Here is a 25,005-nt window from a genome sequence, read left to right as displayed (position 1 = left end):
AAGAATAGGGAGTAATAATTGAGTGACGATCCGCTTTCTTACTGAGAAACTAAAGCAATTGATTGATAAAGTAATTTCAAACGGCATGTAATGTTATTGGCAATAGAATGTTTGTGAAAGCTGAGAAAAGCACACGGTCAAACTGCACATCTGTGGAAGCTCTCAGTCATCGAGGCATGTTCAACAAGTGTTTTATAAAGTTGTCATCTGGACCGGCTACTTTTTGAAACCTTTGATGTAACGTAAAACTGGTACTGATGCTTTTTCAGATGGCACTAAGGGTCATCTGCAATTTTAAACATTTTAATATTTTGTATGATATAAAATAAGTGGTGCATTAGGCAGTTTTTATTAGGTATCATTAGGTATTTTTCTGTTTTTGATACACCCAGGTTAGGCATAATTTAGATATTTTGGACCCTTTTTGGACCATTTCTAGTCCTGATCCTAGGTAAGTCAAACATTTATGAAGTGGTTTGAGATCATAATTATAATTTTCTAATCCAATGTATCTATTGTTCCTTTTGTGCATTGTTGCATTGTGGAGGTATGTTTACATTTATAAAGGTATGTTGCATTGGTGCTTAATATTACGATGGATTTTCTCACAATGTGCATTCCGGAGGAGGCCGTAGTTCCTCTGATTCTACGTGTGTGGGGAGGGTCTTTGTGTTTTTGGAGGGAAACTGACTTTTATTGTTTGCTGGTGTTGGAGATAGAATCTCAGTGCCCCCCACATTTCTCATCAACCGAGCCCATGACACCACTCATTTTCTCAGACGAATATTTAAATCAATATACTACAGCATTTTCGTTAAACACACTCGATCTTTTTAAAGTATATTACTGAGCTTTAACATGGGGAGTCATAACTGTTGCGTATTAACATTTCCAAAGAATGAAAATGGTGCGCCACCAGATTAATTTGTGTGTATAGTATTAACGAAGAAGAAACTGGAGAAAAAAATTGATTGCATGATATCTATTTATTGTAAAAAGTATATTTCTGAAAACAGTTATTTGTTATCTCTTACTTAAGTTTAAAAGAACAACGGTCAACTAACTTCTAAAGCTTGTGCTGCTGTTTTGACCGCCAAAATTATTCATGTGTCTTGACCGCCAAAACACTGGCCTTTGTGCCGGGACCCATTGTATCCAAATCAGTCCATTGAAACGTGGATGTGGTCGAGGGCCGCAACATCTGTCTTTCCTGCGGACATATGTAAAATACTCCACCTATTGTCAATTTTGGAGGGATCCTGCACCTCGCTAAGTTTCCCTCCAAATTGATCCGGCCAATTAGAGCTAAGTGCGGGGGCTGCGTGGGGGGAGGGACGGCCTGAAGATAGACAGGGGAGCACCTCTGTCTGACCCTCAGCTGGGCACCAAGAAAACATTAGCATTAGCTTTAGCCGCAGATAACAAAGCTCTCATTTGGATCACAAAAAGCACGGGCAGGAGATGGCGGCTAATTGCTTCTAATGAGCAGAGATATTCCACATCTACTCAATTAAAACAATGTACTAACTTACATATACTTACTTGAGTATAGGTAAAAAGTACTATTTTCCCCCCATTGTGGATACTCTTAGATATACAGCACAGAAACAATATCAGAGTGAAGTATAACCTTTTTTAATTCCCACCTCTTTGACAAAGTCTTAATAACATCTGGAATATGACGTGCATATAATAACATTTCTTCAACTGTAATCACGACTTCAGAAACTGCAATCTCAACAGCCAGATCTAAAGTATTCTTAAAAAGTACAAGTAAAAGCACAGGTTTTTCATCTTCATCTTGATTCAATTAGGAAAGTGTCCTTTTGCTGCAATTACTTGAGTAAAAGTGCATTCATCCCTGTTTACGGCCGCTATAAATGCACAGTAATTACTACGCAGAAAGCTACTATCTCTTCAGTAACAATGAAAGGAGAGGTTTCCCTCCAAAAACAGCCAGTCGCTCCCCCGCTCACCCCAATGCACCCTAATAACAACAGCATTTACGCTGCTTCAGTGTGGCCTCGGCGGCACAGCTTTGAAGCCCAGATTTAGCTTTCAGCCGCAAGAGGAAACTTCTTGCACATTCTGCGGTTTCGTATTTTGCCTGCTGTCAAATACTGAAACCCTCTGTAAAAAAAAGTCTGTTGACGCTAGTGCTAAACTATTCCCTATGTGCTTTCAAACAACTGGGGAATTCAGCAGATCAAGGCAATGGTCTCAATGTTGACGCCGTAGCTGTTTAGAGTCAGTCCCGGTTCAGTGACACCATCATTATCTGTTTTAGCTTAAGATAAGGCTCTGGTTGGGACAAAAATCAAATAGTGATCACACTTTTGGAATCCTAAATATAGTAGACTGTTCTCTGGACTGAATAATATGCTTTTGAGTTTGAAGAACTGTGGGAACGATTCTACTTTAAAGTCAAAATGGTCAAATCAAAACCTATTACCATTATTAGCTGTGTCCTGAAGTTGCCTAATCATTAGTTAATAATGGCCTATAGCGGTGTCTATGTCTTTTTAATGGAGATAGCCCAAAAGACAGAGAGGGCCATTTTAAACACCTGCAGCGACTTCCCTCCGTTTTTGCTAATGAAAAGTCCCCAGGGTACCCAGCTGTGACCTTTGCCCCCACACCCTATAATTAGGTTATAGATGGAGTCGCTGGATACAAAGAGGGGGAAGAGATAGAAGAACATTCAAATGATAAAACACATCATTTTACATTTCAAAAAACGTTTTAATATGTTTTCCCGAATACATCAGTTCATTTTTGACAAGTATTCATTAATCTTGACAGACTTTTATAGTACGTAGATGTATTTGAAATGGCAGAATTAGCAGTAAGAAGAGAAGAAGTGGTGCAGGGTAGTAGTAAAAGTAAGATGACTTTCATTAGCAGTAGCAGAGGTCAATTTAACTTTGTTGTAAAAGCAGACATTGGTGCATTTCAATATAAAGCATTTTCTTCAGTCCTAAACTAGCAGGTTAGTTATTTTAGTTGTTTAATGTGACAGTAATGTCCCACTTTGCCGGTTTCACTTTGAAAGTGAAACTGGCTCCTAAACTCATCCCAGTGAAGAATTGGGATGTTACAAAGGATTTTTGACCACAACCAACAGTTTAAACTTTACCCGCTACGAGGCCTTTGTAATTGAAATGAAACTTGACTCAATGAAATGAAAAGTTAGGATTTTTGTATGACCTTTTGCATTGTCACCCTTCTTGTTTAAAATAATGGATACTAGAAAAAAGAGGTGTATACTGATTACAGCGTCAGTTGTTGTTATTGTTGTTGTTGTTGTTGTTGTTGTAGGTGTTAAGCAGCAGTGGCAGTAATAGTATAAGTAACAACTAAGCATGTGGTGGAGTTTCAAAAGAAAAAATGTAAAAAACAAAACAAAAAGGCAATATTAACTATCTAAACCTCTCCTAGCTATGATTAATGCATTAGCACTGGACATGTAACATACACTTATTCTTAATCCTCCTGTGATTTGTTTCTCAGGCCAAAACGATGGGAAAATTCACACATATAATCTAATTTATGACAACATATGGGTCCAATCTCGGTGCAAAACCTATATATGACATCCCAATGGAGTATATTAAAGTCCATGGGAGCTTTGAGATGGCGGGACTAAGTGATCTATTACATGTTTGGAAAAGCGTTAAAGATCATTGTGAGGGTGTCTGCATTTCCAGCTGCGTTTGCTGTCTGCTGCGTCCTGGCTTGTGTTTATCCGCTCTAGGGCCCTCTGCTCTTGTACTGGATTTCCCACTGGGCTTTACACCAACACACACAGTCACACCAGCGACAACTAGACAAACAGACTTGAGAGAAACGTTACTGTCACACAAACAAACACGTACACAATCGGGACCATGAGAAAGTGCAATGAGAGGCCCGGTGTCAGTTTACGTATGCGTTTTCACATGAGGGTGTGCTGCCGGGTGAGTGGGAGCTGAGGCCGCCACTGGACTCCACAAGCACCCAGCCAGCAGCACACCGAGGTGGGAACGGAAAAGCCTCCTGGTCCCACTGACTCATCACAAAGTAAGAAATAATGTGGGGGACATGTAAACGGCTACATACTGGCTGACAGAGGCAGTTAAGATGTCATGTGAAGCTAAGCAGAAGAGTCATTTCAGTGTAAAAATAACTTTCTCAATAATTATGGCTTTCTAAATGTCAACAAATCATTTTTACAACTTGTAGGGAAGTAACATTTATTTCTGCACATTTCCTGATAATATGGTCACAGGTGGCAAATAATGTAGGTCCAAAAATATAACCCTGAGGTACACCAATATGTGCTGTTACTAGTATCGCTGAAAACCTCTAGGGTTGTTTGGTCTGACTGAATGAGATGTCCCTGATAATGAGCAGATAATTGCCTAATTTGTTTGATTTCAACGATTATCCTTATTTGCATGCTTCATTTAATCCCTTTATAAACCGAAGCCCTTGCATTTTGATTAGTTTATTTATTTTTGGTAATTTGGACTGTTTTTGACATAAATCAGCAAGGGCTAATTTGCCCCAACAGTTTCCCATGCTGTCTGTCCCTGACCTGGCAGAACAGTGAACACAGCACTATTCTGTTACGGGAGGGACATATTTCTCTGATCCGGAAACATGCGTCGTCAGATTACGAGAGTCTCCTCTTAGATCTCATTACCAGCAGATAGATGAGTTGGTGCAGGCAAACAAACAGTGTATGGCCATGTCAGATCATCTGGATTAACAGTCAGGTGCCATGAGAAGCTGCTGAGAGGTCTGGGAACACAGACGTCCTGACTTCTCAGAGTGTCACCTGGTTCTAAGGGGCATCTCAGGTCAAATATTAATAATAAAATAAAATATAATGTGTCTTTGGATTAACCAAACATGTTTAAAATAAGAACTAAATGCAAATTATACACAATTTTTACCATTATATATATCTAGAATTGTGATGTGCACAACATACTCAAAGGATGCACTGGGACGGATCATCAATGATTTATCCTGGGTTCGTTGGGTGTTCCGGGTCTTGCAACATCAGACACCCTCTCCCCGGCGGCCCAGGGTTGATCAAGCCCCGGCTTGAGTCCTAGCAGCAATAATAATAATTCCTTACACTTGTATTGCGCTTTACAAGTCTGTATTACCAAGTTTCTCAAAGAGCTACACTGTCGTCATTATTCATTCACTCCATACTCGGTGGTGGTAAGCTACTGTTGTAGCCACAGCTGGCCTGGGGTAGACTGATGGAAGCGAGGCAACCAGTCTGTGCCATCGGCCCCTCCGGCCACAATCAACCACTCACTCACTACAAGCACCCCGGCTTCCTGGTGTTCCCAAACGGTCTCCCATCCAAGTACCGACCAGCCCCTTCCCTGCTTAGGTCAGACGGGATCGGGCAGAGCAGGGGCGGTATGGCCACGACTCCACGCATCGCCCCTCTTTATCCAAAGCCACCTAGAAGCTCTTTCTGCTGCTTCTGTTGCTGCTCTGATGGCTTTCTTCTCTATTATCGCAGTCATGCCCAGTCACGTGCAGGCTCTGTAGTGAAAACGCCCAGCAAAGACCCTGCTGTAATGCTGAGATACTAGAATGAAGGGAAAAAGCCAAAAAATATGTTATAGTGAAAGGTAGATGGATGGGATATGCAAATTATGGCTTTATAAATTAAGTTAGCTTTATTGTGAATTCAATCCCATCAATACAATTTAAATAATGTTTCTCTCAAACCCTTGTTGCAAACAGAAATCTCCCAATATGAAGACAATACATAAACTGAGAGAGACTTCACTCTCTCCTCCCTGAAGGCAGCACAGGGCACTGTACTGAGCACTGTGATGGGTGTGTGGGATCACCTGTGATTGTGTATGTTATTGTTATATATGGGAAAATTCTTCTCAAATATACATTGAAGTGCCGTTATCTATTTGAGATTTAGATGCAGTTGTGCTTTTTCATAATAACTGACACCATACATCCAGCATGCTTTCTGTGAGCCCTAACATACATGTGTTACATGTCAAAATAGTTTGGCAATTCAAAACAAAACATTTTTGTCATGTTTATTGATATAATTATTATGTGAAATGTAGTATGCTTTGACCTGAACATTCCTCTGGGCATAATGTCCAACAAAATTATCTAAATACAGCTACATCCTGTTGAAATAGAATAGCATGGAATGATTTATAGATGAGCTAACGAACTTGTGAAGGAGTCCTTTGTGCTGGAGCGCAGCCTCACCATGAGCCTGAGAGAATGTCAAGGTCCCATAAAACAGTGGTAGCACCACACCGTCACTACACCATGTCTGCACTGAGCACACACGCGTAAAAGGATGCAGTCTGCAGGGTAAATACACAGAGCACTCACAGACACATGCAAACTCTTGTAGGTCCTGTTTGAAGACGCTCTTATTAGTGGGACTGTGACAGAGGGGTCCCGGGCTGAACTGTGGGAGAGAGACTGCTTGAGTGGTTACAGTAAGAGGACAAACAGACTGAGTTTCGTTACAGTCAAAGATGGCATTGTTCAGACGAGGAAGGGAAACAGCAGGTTTGGGATTTCACACACTCCAATCGAGACTAATGTTGGATGATGCTGGATTGCAGCTCTGGTACACACACTGTGGTATTTATAATGTCTGGATTTGATTTAATGGGAGTTCACGACACAGATATGTTGGTCCAAGGTTGATGGAACATTCAGGGTCAAAAGGACAAAAGTCGATGTTTTCTATATCTACGATATGATTAATATAAAAGGATTTAGCACTGGGTTATATATAATGTCTACATTGACCCTCATTGGATTTTACTGCATTTAACATTTAAAAACATTGTAGTTCATGTCTAGGGTCATCCAGGGTTTTGTCCTATATGACAGTCGTAGGGGAAATTATATAGAATTACTCTGATGGAATTATCAATATTACCATTATTTTCTGGGTATTGGAGTCCTCAAATGTTTACAAACTATTTGTACATTTACCAAACTTAGACATGCTGCGTATATTAAGTCTGCTTTAGCTAAAGGCTTGTCACGGCACGTGGTTACTTTTAAAGGCCATAACTAACATGCTCCAGTCACTAATGTATTCATATTTCTCTCAGTGGGTTTCCCGGCTGTCAGTCTGCGCTCTTTAAAGTTCACTGATTTCTGTGGCTGTGCACATAACAAAGCCTGGTCCAGCCAACACAATAAAGCAGCTGGATTTCTGCACATGTGCCTTTGTGCTGCTCTGAAGCCTTGTCATAACTCCATCAGAGGTCCCGGGACGTCCCAGCACAAGCGCACGCATGTAGCCCGCTCAGAACCACTGACTCGCAGAGATGGATGACGGCTATTGCACAAAAGAATATTTGATTTGGTTATAAATACCAGCACATGAAAGAGAAGCCCAGCAGGGTAAAGGGCAAAGGGCGACAGAGTCAGAGGGGACACATTCTACACCTTCATCACCACGAGACATAACAACAACAGGTTGGACTGATCCAGGGAGATCATCGCTCATCAAATGTTTACTCTGTTCACCCACAAACACAGCGATGATGGAATGAAGGGCGCAGGGTCATTCACATTCAATAATATAATCATTAATAAAGCGTGTATAAGAAAGTTTATATTTTAATTAAGCTAATGCTGATATTCATTGCTTTACACTCATCGTTGACAGTAATGTTCTTTGCATTTTATACCATTGTTTTAACTCTCCCTGTATCACTTGCAACTTAAAATCAGACCTTATCCCAGGCACGTACGACGTAACCTACTCTATCTAAACTATTTATAGACTAGACATCCACCATAACAGACACCGGTCTAAAGACAATGCAGTAATTTTGCACGCTGGCCCCCCCTCCGCTGCCCAGACCTCCCTCCCTCCCCCTGCGCAGAGAGAGTGGTTTAAAGTTTCCAGTGGGCCGCTCTGATTGGCTGCCCAAGTTTTGATGTTGGGGGATAACTCCAGTGCGCTCCGTGGTCCTGACGCACATCAGCCGAGAGAGTTGAGAGCCGGTGGTTGATAGTGGAACGAGCTATTCTCTTATCTAACACGGCAGGGTAAGAGGATACGCAACGAGTATGGATTTCATCAGAGCTAGAGCGGCTTCATAGCATTTTTGTTTTTGTTTTTTTGTCCCTGAGCGAGAGAGCTTTTGGGGGGGGATTATCCATCTTCGCATTCCTTCACTTCGCATCATCGTCCATTGAAGATGCCTGCGTACGGCGGTGCTTGGATTTACGCATTTTGGATTATATTTTGCATCTGTTTAGACGTAGTTGTGTCGTACTACTCCGAGGACCAGTGCAGTTGGAGAGGCAGGCAAGTGGTTATTTCTCATTTCTCTACATTTTGATAAGATTTGTAACGCGTGTGATTTGTTTGTAAATGTTGCTTGTCTGTTTGTTTGGCCCCATGGCTCCTAGAAAAGGGACAATGCTTGTTCTTAGTGTAACATGTTTGGACTTGCCTTTAGGGCGCAATTAAAATGTTTCGGGGAGCTTTACGGGGATTGGCCCCTGCAGCGTTTGTCTGCAGGAGGCATGGACTGTCCAGACAGGCCGGAGACGACCGATTCCAAGCTTATGCACCGCGCAAAGTGCCCTGTTAGTGGAGCTGAATCTGTAGTTTGATATGCACGTGTCAAACTGTTGCACGATGGAAGGATTTTCAGTTAAAAAGCCGAGTTGTTGCGAGTCTTTGCGGAGACTTGCTTTGCAGAATCACCGGTAGGCGGCGCCATTTATGTCAAACTTTTGTAGTAAATTTCTGTAAGACTTTCATATACCCTTTGCTGTCATAAGAGTAAAGTGAACTCATCCTTTAATTGTAAATCTAGTGGCAAATGTCTTACATCTACTCCTCTTTCCTCTCCACAGTGGGTTGTCCCAGCAACAGGGCAGCGTGGAGCAGATCTCCCTGCACTGCTCCGAGGGTACCCTGGACTGGCTGTACCCTAAGGGGGCCCTGCGCCTGACCCTGTCCCCGCGTCTGCCCTATGTGGCGGTGGGACCCGGGGGCAGCAGCTCGGGCCTCATCACTGCCTGTGTCAAGCCCTCGGAGCAGTTCCACGGGGCGCAGCTGTACCTGGAGCGGGACGGGGTGTTGGAGCTACTGGTGGGGGACAGACTGGGTACCTCTGCCCCGCCTCGGGTCAAGTGCTTCAGCCGGCTGCCGGGGGAGAAGGTGGCACTCTTCCTACAAGCGACTCCGCACCAGGACATCAGCAGGAGGATCGCGTCTTTTCGATACGAGCTGAGGGGGGACTGGAGGGCACAGCTGTCAATGGACTCCAACTCCGTGAGCAGTGAGGGTGAGTGTCACACGGCGGCCATTTTGGTTCACTTTTACCAACTTTGTGCATTAGAAAGACCCAACTCCTGTCTTTCTTTTGAAGATTTGTTTTATTCATCATTCCATTTTTAAACAGTTGCGTCATCCAAATATTGAAGCCAACCACAAGCCAGTTCAGTCTTTTTCCAGTTACAGGTCTGGTTAAACTTGGCTAAGATTGTGTCTGTCATACCACATAGGCCAAAATAGCTACGCGATTTATCACCCACATACTGCCCCATTTTTTTTTTTTTTACATCTTGCTTGGAAAACTTCAAGCACCAGGGCATGTTGAGGTTACCCTCTTTGTACCTCCTGAAAGCCAAACCACTGCGTTTTTTTCAAAGGCAGAAATCCCCTCAGTAGATGATTCATACCAAAATTCATAGCAGCGCGGCGTGCACGAGAGGATGTGGCCAAACTTCTCCGCCACCGCAGCCTGTGGCCCGAGGAATGGCTGCTTGGGATTCAAAGGAGGCTTCAGCCAGAGTGAAGTGAAAGGGAGGAGGGAGGGGGTGGCCCACAAAGACACAGTATGTGGGGGTGCGCTTTCACTCCAGTGTCCCGAGGTCTTTTCAATGAGCTTTCTGGGATTACTGCCGTCTCCTAGACAACCAGGGGGGGGTAGGCCTATGCCCAGCTGAGATGCTCCGATCTTTTGTTGAAGCGGTGGAGACTGGTCTGGAGGAGTGCACCCCTTCAGTCCACCCCTCTCGCTCCCACACACACTTATTAAGGCTAAGGAGGAAGGAATCTCGTTCATCAAAGTTGAGGGGCAACCAAGGGGCCTCAGACGGAGATGAACTTTTAAAACGCCACACAACTTTAAATTCAAATACATGGTCTCAGATTGATTACCATTTTAAATATTTCCTTTAGATAATTTGTCAGGCCTTCGATACATTAAAGGGGGGGGGGGGGGGGAACTTTCTCAGAAGTGGTTTTTGTGGCGAAATCTTTTGAAGTGGCCTCCCCTTCCCCTAAGCTTTGATGAGGTGTGACTGTAGACACCCGGGAAGGCATTGGGACAGGGGAGCAAGAGGGGGGGCTTTTACATGAATTGTGTGCCCAGGAAGGATCTCGCACCTCAAAAACTCCACCACTCCAACTGTAAAATTTAAAATGGGAAAAAAAGTAGCAGCTGCGATTTGCGGCTCAGTGGTTGGTCCCTCCTGTATTCAACAGTCTTCGAGATTCCTTTACATTGATCTGGATGGGCAATTAGCAGAGGCTTAGCAGTAGCATTAGCATATAGGTGTTTCTTTGAACGTTGTACAAGATGACTAACGGACATTTTCTTTTTTTGACAGATGCGTGCAGACCTTGCAACAATACCGAGATCCTCATGGCAGTGTGCACCAGCGATGTCGGTAAGTTACCTGAAACGTCATCGTCAGACTTAGCAGATCTCCGTCACCGCTAAAAGGATTACCGTATCTCCAAAAAGACCACCAATCGAAAGGCGTAATATCAAATTAGGGACTACAAATCGCTTGTGCTAAAACCGGCGCCTCCAAATCCTCTCTCAAAAGTGCAAAGGTGAAAGGTGAAAATAACATCTATCCACACCCCCGTAACCTTTAGGGAGCCCCCAGAGAAGGCACTGTAGTGGACTAATCCAACCACGCACCCCCTTCCCCTTTAAAGGAGGAAAGGTTGACTAATCTGATTGAGTTGTAATGGGGAGTGGTGGAAGGTTTCGCTGGTAACAAAAGTTAGGATTAGTTGGACCTTTTAAAACAGCTTTTAGCTTGAGTCCGTTGCTCGTAGGTGGCATTGTAAAGTGTCTGAAACTCAGGGTCAGATATGGAACATGAAATAGTATAGTCCACATTCGCGCGTAGGCCTGTTTAACAATCCTGTCTTTCGATGTCTCTTTAATCTGTTATAATCTCAAAGCATACATTGAAAAGATGACTTGAAAATGTGTCTCTGACTTGGTATTCTCTTTTCCCCTGCAGTTGTGCGTGGAAACATTCGCTCTGTTGAAGACGACGAGACTTTAAGAGCGGCTGTGATCAAAATCAGCGCCACCAGAGTTTTCCGCCAAAAGTACGCCCTCTTCACGGGCAACAGTCGCCTCACCAGCCGAGGCGAGATCCGGACTTTGCTCCAGTGCGGCGTTAAACCCGGTCCGGGAAGTTTCCTGTTCACCGGGAGGGTGCATTTCGGGGAGGCCTGGCTGGGATGCGCCCCGAGATACAAGGACTTCCAGGAGGCGTACCTCAAGGCCAAAGCTGCTCAGGAAATACCATGCGAACTACCTATAGACTGAGAGGCGTAGGGAGGAAAGTCGTGTGTCCCAAAACAAGAAGTGGCCCTTGTTAACAGCAAAGGCCTCAGCGAAGCCCTGTCCCACCACGAGGATGCGGTGTAGCCAGACGGGCGATGTTGTCCCCGAAAAGCACGGATCCCAGAGGACAGAGCCGTCAGGGTTGGTACAGTCAAAAGAGCTGCGGGCTGTGCTTAAGATGAGGCAAAAAAAAAGCCGCTACCAACCTCTGGAAGTCTTGACATGATGCCACCAGGGCGTTAGAGCGTTGAAGGAAAGATTTTTAAATGATCAGAAATAAAGCCTGCATGTTGAGGCGGACTGGTGTTGGTTTCAATCTGAAGTTAGCAGAGATTATAAAGGTCCTTAAAGGGAGAAAATTGCACTGAATTAAGAGGTGAATTATCCAGAATGCTGCAAGCACTGAAAACCAAAAAAAAATACACAAATATATGTAGCATAGTGGAGACATTGAGTATTTATATTTATATTGTTTCTAAAGATCTTTCTTATGGGTGGACATTTATAGAACCCTATCAAAATTCATACTATATAATTACATTTTGTTTCATTATATTGTATTCAAAAGAAAATTGTTTAAGAGATTGGAGTTCAGTGTTGCCAAAGTCACTCTATAAAAGTTGTATTGATTTTGCTGTATTAAGCCAATAGCACTGGACTGAGCAAAGTATGTGTAAAATGCATTTTAATTTGCTGTGTAATTGATTCATGTGATAAATGCACTCTGTCTGCAGGGGAGGGGTTCAAACCAAATGTCAACGTCAATGTCTTCAAAGCCTACACTGCCATATTGTTATTATTGTATTATGTAAATGTAATGAGAATGTACATATGTAAATAAGATTTTTATAATGGATTTCAACTGTGAACACTCAGTATTGTGTAAAGTTTCTATTTTATGTTTGTTCAAATACAAAATAAGAAACTTTCAACCTTATCCATTGCAAGTTTTCTTTCTTTTTATTAGTTGTAGTTTTCTAATTTCACCCATCTTACCTTAACTCTGAGACTAACAGGTTCATACTCTGGTTAGCGTTTCTCAGACATAACTCACTTCAAGTGTCTATAAATTAAATGGCTGAAGACCGAGCACAAACAGAACGCCATGGTGAGAGAGAGAGAGAGATTTAAGCCGGGTTAGGGCCCCTGGGGCTGTTTAGACTGGGACACAGGGAAAATAAAAACACCCAGAGGTTGGAATTCTCTTGTCCTTCTCAGCCTCCAGTTTTCAGCCTTCAGGAAGTCATAAATTTCTATTAAGAGAGGAGTGTGAAGGGAGAGTGGAGCCGAGGTGCCACACAGTCGCTGGCCATGAGAGGACAATGTGTCATAGTAATCATAGAAGTTTTCTTTGCTAAAAGCCTAAAACTAAAACATATGAAAACTTCTTTCATTATTCTTACTAATTTAGTTCCATTAGTTCTGTAGTCTATACACTGCATGTATTTATATACATGCTACACAATGCATGACATTTTACCCAATAAATAGCATAGGATTCAAGCATTTGTTCCATTACACATATTTTTATTGTTGAAAAACAACAACAAAAGATCGAAAGTGTGTTTGCTGTGAGCGCCTCTCCTTAACACTGTCTGTAACTTTACTGGGAACGGGGATGTCTCCAGCTCGTCTCCATGGAGATGTCGACTAAAGGCAGCCAAATCTGAGATTGAAATTCATTCAAATCCATTATTTGATTACACACTGAAAAAATAGTATTTTATGTGTCCAGCTGGTCATGAGGAGCATGTTTTGTATTATTGGCAACAGTGTTGTCCAAAATGTTACACAGTGTAGCTTTAAATGTGCTGTTAACGGAAGGCCACAGTTTTTCCATACTGAGATATGTTTTTAACTGAGCTTAGACGAGTTGACGCGTAACTGTCTGGTCTTTGTGCGTGAAATGACCAAATATTTAGCCTCTCCCAGCATATTCCTATGGAGCCAAACAGGGGTGAAGTTAGAAATGACCAAGCTCTTCCACCATTCCCCTATTTAAATACGGTTACGTGAGTTGTTACAAAATCCAAGTATAGTTACACAAAATTAAACTTTTTTTTTAATTTTCTAAGCGTATAAAAAGTATATTGTAAGGCGTAATAACACCTTAGGAGCACTTTGACGTCTCCGCAGTGATATCTTTACTTTACTGCACGGAAAACGTGGAAGAGCTTGGTCGCTTCTAACTTCACCCCTGTTTGGCCCCATGGAGGAGAGCAGGAGAGGCTAAATGCTAACAACATCTTTGGTCTTTTTGCATGACTGAGCGCACACGTAAAGACCAGACAGTTACGCATCAACTCGTATAAGCTCAGGTAAGAGCATATCTCTGCATACTGCAATACTGCATCATCAAGTGTTACAGAGTTCAACAAACTGATAAAAAGTATGGTAGTTTATATAGAAGCACAGAAACACATAGGAAAGAGCTGGACGTTGATTTTAATCTCTCTTTTATATACAGTACATCACTTTGTCCCACACACACCCAAAAGCATTAGAACACAATATCTCCCCTTCCCACTCGGTACAAAGGAGGGAAAGCTTACAAGAGCTTATGTCAAACTGGAAAGGTTGGATAATATCTTCACGCTAAATTCAGCACCTGTTTCAAGCCCCACATAAACATGTACGCTGTGTCCCTCACCTCCGCCGCATTTACAGCGACCAGTAAATCCGTTTGGAAAAAGAGCAGCTGGACGATTAACATGTTGTTTTGGTAAAGTGCCACAAAAGTACTACATGCTCTCCCTGCCCCACACAGGCCTATAGGACAGCGCTGTACCCCTGCAAGAGAAGCTTCCTCCAGGCCTCCCTTACTATTTGCCGCTTCACTGCTTCTTTAAAACGTCCCGTGGCTGAAGGGCCCCACCGCGCACCCCTCCTCAGACCAACCCGAGCCGTTCGTCGGAGGTTTGTGCAGTGTGGACGATAAGGCAAGACAAAGGCCCGTCGAATTATACCCCCCACCCCAATACATCATGTGACAGGGGGACAATGAGACACTTCCTGTATTGTTGTGACTATGCGGTGACCCCGGCCCCGTACCTCTCAGTGCTGCGGTGTCAGTGTCGGGGGGAAATGTACTAACAAGACACAAACCGTATAAACATAAACACGGCTTTTTAGCAACAAATAAAGGTAGGCACTTCTGTTGTGAATGTGTCCCGAGGAAATGTTTGTTTTTAGACTTTTGAAAGTGCAGAGTGATGGGACTCACGAAGACGTTTAAGGGGTTGTTTAAAGGCAGAACAACTTGAAGGTCCTGTATGTATTAAACTAAGGGGGCAGAAAAGAAGTTTAGAAGGTCAGGAAAAAGTTATTTGAACTAACTATGTGGAGAAGGCGAGTGAGCATGTGAAATAACACACTGAAGGAGATATGCTGCTTTACCCTATAAAGGAAGGAGCAGAAGCAAAAGACAATTGAATGCTTCACGAGTCCAGCATTTCACAAAAACTGAACACAGTTATTCAGGCTTAGGACTGGCACCAACTGCGCATTGGCACTTGATCATTTGGAGCATCCTTTCTGACGTCATGGCAAGTTATAGTGTTTTGTATAGATCTTTTAAGACGTGGTTTGCCAGAACTGTGCTCAGGCTATTCACCACAGACACTTAGTCCGAGCTAAAACATTCCTTGAGTAGAGAACCCTCTCTTCTTCCCTGTGTGCTAGTGTCGACGGAGGGTGTAGTCTTCCTGGGGCTGAGGGGAGTTGAGGGGAAGCGGGCTAAAGACAAAGCCCCAGATGAGATGAACGGACGACCCTGGGCAGAGTTTTACCGAGGCTCCAGTCTAGCGCCACACCCGGGTCACCAGGTCCAGCTGACGCTTCCTCTGATCAAACATTTAAGTTGAACACTTTGCTAAAAACAGCATTAGGTAGTACAATACAAGGGGCAAAGATAAATCTGCTATCACCGTCTAAACATCGAGAACAATCAAATTCTATTGCAGGGCATTAGCTTGTTTTGGTTTTAAGGGGACAATTGTCTATAAATAGTGACTGGTGGTGGTTCAGAAAAACACGGGTAGCTAGAGCTGTCAGAGATGTGAAGAAGGAAGAGTTCCATCCAAGGCAAAGATACTGATGGTGGTGAAGGTTAATGAAGAGGCCACTGGTTATGCTGCTTCGGTGGAGACATTGCAGAGGAAAGTTGCAGTACATAGCAGAGAGTGCATTTAAATGAATGGTGGCTGGTTTGAAGCATACGTGCATTGGTTGACCCTATAAAGTTGACTTTGTGCTTATACAGTTGTTCTGCGACAGCCTTCTGGAAAATACACTTGCCACGTAAAAGCTTGTAACAAGGAAACTTAATGTAGTGTATCCATGTCTTCCATGACTCAGTGCTTGTGTATCTCTTGGCTGCACACATGGCCGAGGCAGATCCACAAATCCAAATTCGCACTCCAGCTGATGATCACACTAGGTTCCCATAAGACGGGGCACAGCTGGGAATGACACGACCCTCATGGAATTCTCTGGATGCCCCGCGCTGAGAATCCGTTCACAGTGACAGGTGAATATGCAGCCACTCTGAGACTGATGGAAAACATTAGACTTTCACATTCTGACTCATTTGGTCCATCCATGCATGAGATCATTAACCATTTTACTTGCTTTAGATAACCGTGTTTTATATATTCATGCTCAGCACAAAGCCCCTACTTTGTCTCTCTCTAAGTATTTTGTAAAAGAAGCCATTGGCAGTGTTGTGTACTTAGCATATCACTTAACAAGTAATGTTATGTTTTAGTTTTGCATTCCCAAGTAATCAAGTACTAGCTCATTTTTTCAACACAGTAATGCGTTAGTTCTAGATATCTCTCACCTCTCCGCCTCACCCATACATCTCCCACTGATTGCAGGGCCTCAGGCACCAGTGCTTGTGCAGCCATGAGGAGAAACCACCGTTTCAACTTCACAAGCATCAGGGGCTTTGCTGAATGCATTTATCTCATAAAAACAGACTATTCATCCTATTTTGCTCAAAACTGTTGGTCTGTTATATGTTTTGTTTTGTTTGTTCTTTATAGGAGCACACTCACCAAACTCTCAGTATCGACTGCTTTGTTGCTTAAAGGTATTAGCCACCGTTTATCCATACTGAGATATGTTCGTACCTGAGCTGAGACGAGTTGATGGGTAACTGTCTGGTCTTTGTGCGTGTGCTCAGTCACGCAAATAGACCAAAGATGTTGTTAGCATTCAGCCTCTCCCAGCATATTCCTATAAATCCAAACTTGGGTGAAGTTAGAAGCGACCAAGCTCTTCCACGTTTTCCCTATTTAAATACAGTTACGTGAAAAGTTACAAGATCCATGTTACACAAAATTAAAGATTTTGATTTTCTAAGCCGATAAAAAGGGGTTCTATATTGTTAAGCGTAATAACACTTTAGGAGCACTTCGACTACTGCGCAGACGTCGAAGTGCTCCTAAGGTATTATTACACATTACAATATAGTAATAAACTATACATGGATCATGTAACTAGCTTCACCCCAGTTTGGAGCTACACCTATGCTGGGAGAGGTTAAATGCAAACAACGTCTTTGGCTTATTTGCGTGACTGAGCGCACGCACAAAGACCAGACAGGTACGCATCAACTCGTCTAAGCTCAGGTAAGAACATATCTCAGTACCCTTTAAGGGTGGTAGCATGTTGATGCCGCAGCCTGAACGACGTAAAGCATGTGTAGAAATTCAGGGCACATCGAGTTTGTGGAAGGGCTTATGAGAGCTAGAAACAAGTTGGGGCCAGATCTAACAGGTCAAATTTTACTTCCTTGATTTGTTGCTGTTGGGGAATGGGAGAATGTTGCTAGTTTATTGTTGTAAGTGCAGTTTATACATAGATTCGACCTTCAAATTTGTCCAATGAAGCGACATGAGCAGAGATGACGGAATAAAAACTGTGCTTGAAATAATCTCAGTACTTCTAGACAGTTTGTTGATCACTTTTGCTTTTTACTATACCTAATTGTTTCTTTTACAACCTTGGTAGAAAATAGAGTGCACATACTAATTTGTGTTTGTTGTTTTAAAGTTGCACGCACAGTTCACACTCTATTTTCAATGTGCTTTACAATTTGGGCCTTGAGTTGAAGGGCATCTTTAAATTGCTTCACATTGGAGTGGGCAGTTGGTCTCAGGTCAGACGAGAATAGGGTACAAGTGTAGCGCATGTTTCTGTGCGTGTTATCCCTCTGAAGTGGCGAAGGGAGGAGCGCGTGGACTCCCCTTTGTGCCTCAAGGGCCCGCAGATGGCCGTAATCCCCTTCCAAAACGCACACGGAAAATCCATCAGGACCCGTGGATGGGAAGTATGGGTGCAGGGAGGAGGCCTTTGGGAGTTTCCCGCCAAAATCAAGTATTGTAGAGGACCCCCTCCAAAGACAAGCCGCTGTGCCCTGAGAGTGAAGGGACACACAGCTGCCTTCACCCCTTCTCAGCGTCCCGGGCCCTGTGCAGTCCCGCAGGGGGTACAGGCTCAAAGACCTGCTCACACTGGACAAACGCACTAACAAGACACCGAGGGGCCCGCTCTGTGTCAAACCAAAGACCTACAGCTAATTAGTGAGAAATCTAGTTAGCAGCGTTGGTCAGTATCACTTTCAAATGAGGGAAAGTGAAACGCGGAAAGGTTCTTGCACAGTCAAAGTTAGTTTCGGCGTGTTAAACCTCAAGGCTAAAACTGCACAGAAATGATTTAGGTATCCATATCTAAGATTTGTTATCTGCTTCTTCTGAGAGTTCTGTCTGTATTTGGTTGAATAGGAAATGATGAAGGTGGACCAATAGGAGGATGTAGTGAGTGGTATGTGTTAGAGAAGTAACAATGGTGTTCGAGAGGACAGATGAAGAAGAAGATCTTTTTTATATAGCGCCTTTCACAGACATGTAGTCACAAAGCGCTTTACATGAGACAATTGTACGTTCATTCCACACTCGGTGGTGTTAAGCTACGACAGATGAAAAATAGGCAGCAGTCTGGGTGTCTTATACAGGAGAAGTTTATTTACTATCGGTGCGGGACCTGGAGACATGAACTCGAGACATCCGGTGTGGCTTGTTCATTAACTTGCACTGTCCCTACCAAATAAACCATAAATAAATAAATAAAAAACATTGCACTAGTCCTGCCATTCAAGTCTGTCTCTGCTTCCACAGAAAAGGGATAAATACCCTCTCAGAGCGTCATACTGATACGCAAGCAAACATTCAGTAGCTGAGAGTCTGAGCACCACAGTCAAGGCTATGACAGAGATAGTACGACTGTACAGCCTGACCCAGTATGATAAATAGCGATTTAATGTTATCCTCTAACAGTATGTGTCTGGTTTTGTGCCTGGAGGAGCATGAAACAGACGTGAATCACAGCTCTCTCGATTCGATTTCATCTTGTTCTCAGTGTCTGTTCCCCACTACTCTACTTCCTAGACCCTTTTATGAGCAACAAAATGTAATACTAGTTTGTTCACGGAATGTATCTTGAACTGACAGTGAATCTAAATGATTAAAATTCGCAAAACTAACAAGAGGCTGTATTTCCTATAATATCCTGGAATACTTCTCCTAAAAGTGACCGGATTGCATTAACTTGGGAGGAGTCTAACAAAACCACACATCCTCCTCAAGTGTCTGAATGCATCAGTGACTATGCAAGACAGTAGAGCAGATTGAAGCATCCCTCCAGGCCCTTCCACATCAACCACAGTCTGAGGAAGAATGGACCAAATCCCACTGGAGTAATAGAGATTAGTGTCCTCTTACAGGAAGTGACATTTCCAATCGCAAGTTTTTTTCTTAGGTGTGAGTCATTCAACCAACAGTTCTGCTACAAATGGTCATAAGTTTAAAAGAACTGTCAAATGCTTCTTACAGCAGCAGTAGGCTTTTGTTTCTTATAGTCGAAATGTTTTTCTTCTGTTGCATTTTCCTTATTCCCTTTCAAAACCGTGTGTACATTCTCCAGTTTCTCTGCAATATTCAGTCCCCTCACAGCCTTCCTCACATTCTCCAAAAGCGCTGTAATTGTTGTTGTCCAGCCCAACACCCAAACACACCTGTTCTTTAGTCGCTCCTAAACACTGGGATTATGCTTTCCTTACAAAAAACCTCATTGAGTTTGCGGACAATGAGGAGAAACCACTGCTCTCATGCTGCCGCTGTCCCTGCGTTTGTGCCGTAATCCAGTGATGTGGGCTTACCTGTTATCTCAGCCCTCTCAGGTTCCCCGTCACCGTCACACTCGGCCTTTGTTCGGCGTGCTTGTGAAGGAGAGCGGGGAGGCCGAACGAAACTGCCACTCACCGCTGCGCTGTTGTTGCCAGTATCTCCCTGGCCGCACTCCTGCCTTTTGTGGCTCCGGGCTGAGGTTTGCACACGGACAGCGGCACACTTCAGAGGAATACACGAAAATATGACATTTGATACAAGTGTTGTTATGGTTTTACTGGGAGGCAAAGGGAGACAGATTGGTATCAGCATAAATCACATTGGATGTAGTCATTTTTCACTCATAAAAGGCCTCATCAACAGAGCAACCAAGCCAATCTCGGCTGGAAGTGAATGGATTTGTCTTGATCTTCTTAAAAAAAAAGTAATGACAGTAGCTCCCACCCAAGTGTTACAGTATTATTGCTCTTTTTTGTCACTGTTAACTACGGAAGTGTATGACAAAACACCACACAAAATAAAAAGTATTTACTGGATGGATAAGTTTCTCGTTGGTTTACACATAACTTACTGCAGTATTACTGGACTTTATTACTTTAAAATTTCCCCCTAAGCTTGTGTTTGATTGTGATTTAAGGTTATTGTGGCGCATGTTTTGTGTGAGAGGAATGAGATCAGCTGACGACCAAAACAATCTGAATGATCAGGTTTTTCCACCAATGGATTTCTTCTTCCCTGATGGCACAGGCATATTCCAAGATGGCAATGCCAGGATTTATCAGGCTCACATTGTTAGTGTGGTTTAGGGAGCATGAGAAGTCATTTTCACACATGGATCGGCCACCACAGTCCAGATCTTAACCCCATTAAGAATCTTCGGGATGTGCTGGAGAAGGCTTTGCACTGTGGTCACACTCTCCCATCATCAATACAAGATCTTAATGAAAAATGAATGCAACACTGGATCTTTTGACATTGCAGAGACGTCTTGACACAAAGCCAAAGCGAGTGCGTGCTGTTATCAAAGAATAAGGGGGTCCAATGACATATTATTAGAGCGTGACTTTTTTTGTGGTGACTTTTTTGGGTGTATAAAAATGTAGGTATTTGTGTAAAAAAGAAGCGTACGGCAGGATCGGTTATTAACTAGAATCATTCGGCAGCAGCAAAATATTGTAATATTTCCAACAGGGATTAATTATTTGAATGCTGAGGTCGAAATCCCGCCGTGTTTGTTGGGAGCAGCTATTTTCAACTGCAGTCTTGCTACTGGTGAAAATATTTAATAAAATATAGGGCTCGATCTTCCGCCTGCCATAAGGATCTTGCCTGTGTGCAGCTGTTGCGCTATGTAGCTGCGCCACTAGCAAGAGGGCATCGCTTATTTAAAAAAAGGACGTCGACTGAGGCGTGGTTTATTACAAGCACTGAGCAGCGAACCCTGCTCGTGAGCTCACATTCTTCCTCACTGCCTCGTGTTTTTCCTTTAGCGTTATAGGCCAAAAACTAGATTTATCCCACCGTGAGTTAAACACTGTCCGTGTCCAATGTCCCGAGAGAAAGAGATGTACAGCTGGTACCGCGGTGGTGCAGGTCTTCACACAGCCGAAGCACGCGTTCACCCCCCACCACCCCTCTCCTTTGCCCTCGCCCCGTCTCGGCTTCGTAAAGAGTCAGGTTGGAGGAAAAAGGTTGTTCTACATAACACTGACATTGGGTGTCTGTCCAGCCCACGTGCAGCCCTCTTAATGCGCCAGGTCAGGAGCTGGGAGATCTCACAGTGCGCTCCTACACTATAGTCTGCGTTCAGAAACACAACATCGGGCCCATAGTGTCCAAATGTGTTCATGAACCGGGAAAAAATAATTCAGTGCTTTTCCTTTTAAAATCTGCATTGCTTGATGAAACAATCCGAACTTTCAGAATTTATGAATGTGTCAAGTGTTATGCGTGAAATGAAGTAAAATCATGACCTCATCCTCGCAGTGGAGGCAGCCCACAGTAGCAGCACGCTCAGTAATGTTAAGTGGCAGCTAAAAGCCCTGTCCCTTTGTGTTAAGTGTGAAAAGTGAACAGTTGCCAGTGCATTTCTGTGTCCCACGTGTTGACAGTTGTCCGTGTGTTTATCCTCCAAAAGAGTGCCCCCTCCGCCACACATGCGACATGAAGCCAGCCCCTCTGCCCTGACGTCCTCTTCCCTCCGCTCTCCTCCTCTGCGTCGGGGACATGCGCGCTGCCTGGAATTCTCCCCCAATTAAGACAGGGATTATGTGGGTCCAGTGTGGGAACGTCCCGAGTGTGGGAACGCCGGGCTGTGTCCCTCCGCTGCTCCCTCATTCTCACCCTCTGCCTCGCTCTGAGTGTGCCCCAACTGTACCTCTGCACTCGATTCTCACCCTATTTTTACTACTGTCAGCTTGTGAGAATACGGATTTAGGTTTAGGTGGATTTCTTAAGTAATATTTGAGTTTAATTTTAGAGCCACAATGTTACTTTCAAACCACACTGCGTACATTTTCATTGATTGTTTCTAGAAGACTGACTATTGGGTGCACTGTAGGTATAGGGTTAGGGTTACTTTTTTGTTTGACCATTTGTTTTGTTTCACGTTTCTTTTTCTTTCCATTTTATGACTGCTGCTTTTCCATACATTTCCTATTGTTCCGGGATCCTTCTCCTTTCAACTTCTAAATAAAGCACTCTGTCACTCTCAAGTTCTTCCCCTCTTCAAGCGCCTTTCCTCGCCTGCAGCCACCCACCACCTCCACAGCTTTCAGGACGAATTCCTCTTGGTCCTCTGAAGTGCTTGAGCCGTGGCCCGCACCCTCCTCCCTCCTCGTGCCTGCTAGAGAAAGCTTGTCTGGAGGGAGCGCTGAATAGTCTGAGCTCGTCTGGTGCGGGGGCGAGAGGACAGCTCATCAGAGAAGAAAAGACAGGTGTCTAAGAAAGCAGCCACGGCTTCATGTCCACAAGGAGCAGCACTTTAAATCACAATAGGACAGTGCTGTGGATGTCTTCTTAAACTATGGAGATATGCGCTGAAGACCTCACAATACATATCTGAGTCATGGGAAAGTGTAGGAGCCGTAAAATGTGTCCATGGGAACACAGAGGTGGTTTATTGTCTCGGGCTGTTTCTCATGATGGTGCAGAACTATTCCTCGGTGCATTCCTCAAACTCATTGTCACCTTTTCCTCCCTGTTCCCACTGCGTCCCTGTCCGTTCCTTGTATTCCCATAGATCTGTGTCTCTACACAGGCTGGCCATTCCAGCATGACCCCCCTCACACATACACACACACTCGCTCTCATTAAGCCTGTATCAATTAGGCATTAACCTCCTAAAACAAAGGGGCTGTTGACAAGTGGCCCGACGCAGCCGTGCGAGGTACTTCCTCTGCTCCCGTCCTCACTCATCTGTACATGGTGCTCCCAGGGGACAGAGATGTGTCATCATGAGCTGCAAAGTGCAATGGGAACAAGAGAGCACCCAAATGTGACTAACTTCTCGTAAAGAAGTGAACAGAACAAAGTACATTTGTGGAATATTGTGCAATATATGACCTATTACACAGTATGTATTTACATGCAGGTAACTACACTGAAGCTACTGTATTGGCAGATTTAATGGCGTACTTGTTGATTCATGATTCTAGAAATTACATTTCTGCTTCCATTGTTAATATTATGCTAATATTATGCTAAAACAGAACAATGGGTGTGCACAAAGTACTGATGTTTTATAATGGTAATCAGGACAGATATATATAACTTGTCATCTGAATTTTTTACATTATGAAATAATAGCTACATTTTACTAATGAAAACTGAACTGCTGGTGTACAAAATGAAGTGAAAATAATATTATATTAACTTCAGGTCCTCGGTTCAAGTGACCTTTGACTCAAAACTTAAAGGGCCTCAAACTTTTTCATCTTTTCTCAGAAAAGCCGATTATCTGTTGAATTATGGGTAACTGTACACAGTGAGTATTTACATGATAATAGTGACCACATACAGTGGCCAGAAGCAGCTGCTGAGTCCAAAAGTCGACTTTCCGAAACCAGACTCTGAAGGTTTGGCACGTTGCCTGGCAACCAGCTGTGGCCTCACCGGAGTGGGTTAGTGGCCTCTTCTGTTTGGTTCTTTCACATTTTGTTTATCACGGCTGTATACTACTGTATTTGAATCATAAAGTGTGCTGAGGCCTCGCGGGTACATCTCTGCTCTGTCTTTGTCGGCAAAGAGCAAAGAACAACCTGGTCTCATTTTCCCACAGCTCCACACAGAGCGGAGGGAGAGGAGTGGTCTCCACACCAGCGCTCTGGCACCGTGACTATGTTGGCATCAGACCAAACCGCAGCCCCCACCCGTTTTTCCCAGGGTCCTCCGAGTCTAATACATTACTGACAAAATCCCACTTCCCATTCCTCGCAAACTTTCACACCCCGCTGGCCCGCTCCCGTCCATCCCAACTCCCAAGACTGGCATGGCCCCTGCAAATGGGCTTGGCCAGACATGCGTATGAGTCTGTGCTCATAATGTACCACTATTCCCAAATGCCCCATAGTGTTCAGTGCTAACAGCCTCATCAACACCTAGACAGTTCAGAGCAAATGTACCCGGCTCTTTAAAACAATCCCATGTATATGTGAAGCAGACTGAATAAACTAACACATGGAGACTGAGTGCTCCAAACATGCACCAATGCTGAAAACATGTTGAGCTCCACTGTTAAAGGGATTTACAGGGAGTAGCTGCCCATTGACTGGCCCTCTCTGTGAGCCTAAATATGAGCCTCATTCGGGACAGGAGCTGCTTGTTCGGGCCTCCGTTCCCAGCGCTGCTCCGCTCTAAAGTATTCACAGGCCCGTACCAGTCTGGGTAACATGTAATGACATTATTCTCACCAGGGCGACCCCGCATTGTCACCGCTCTTTCTTCTCCGCAGCTCGTGAAATTGACATAAGCTTTACAAACATTCCTGGCATTTTTTTCTCAAGGCCAGCTCTCTTTGGGGGTCTTTCATTGAGAGAAGCCCCCAGCGTTTGACAGCACCCCCTAGTGACGGGGGAAAAATGCATGTCGACAAAGCACAGACGGGACTCAGACAAGTGGTTGAATTTTATGTATTGTATGAGCTGTTCTTTAAATCTACCCATGATCCTTTTGCCGGTTGT

At 43.8% G+C, this 25,005-nt stretch overlaps 1 protein-coding gene across 1 annotated transcript; it reads left to right on the top strand.

The window, feature by feature from the left end:
• The first annotated feature begins 8,011 nt into the window (after nucleotides 1-8,011).
• On the top strand, nucleotides 8,012-11,904 carry metrn (meteorin, glial cell differentiation regulator). The gene is made up of 4 exons (XM_079576980.1): nucleotides 8,012-8,332; nucleotides 8,890-9,323; nucleotides 10,654-10,713; nucleotides 11,305-11,904. Exons 1-4 carry the CDS (start codon nucleotides 8,223-8,225, stop codon nucleotides 11,616-11,618), a joined length of 918 nt encoding a protein of 305 aa, XP_079433106.1. The 5' UTR covers nucleotides 8,012-8,222; the 3' UTR covers nucleotides 11,619-11,904.
• Nucleotides 11,905-25,005: the final 13,101 nt, after the last annotated feature.

The sequence above is a fragment of the Gobius niger genome (assembly GCF_951799975.1).
Source record: "Gobius niger genome assembly, chromosome: 19".
Classification (NCBI taxonomy): domain Eukaryota; kingdom Metazoa; phylum Chordata; class Actinopteri; order Gobiiformes; family Gobiidae; genus Gobius; species Gobius niger.
This window is presented reverse-complemented; position numbering and strand designations above follow the sequence as displayed.

What these genes read in the sequence shown, in the direction of transcription:
- metrn (XM_079576980.1), top strand. Translation starts at nt 8,223, where the DNA reads ATGCCTGCGTACGGCGGTGCTTGGATTTACGCATTTTGGATTATATTT. An exon ending in CAGTGCAGTTGGAGAGGCAG is followed by an intron (nt 8,333 to 8,889) that starts GCAAGTGGTTAT and finishes TCCTCTCCACAG; the next exon opens with TGGGTTGTCCCAGCAACAGG. An exon ending in AGTGTGCACCAGCGATGTCG is followed by an intron (nt 10,714 to 11,304) that starts GTAAGTTACCTG and finishes TTTCCCCTGCAG; the next exon opens with TTGTGCGTGGAAACATTCGC.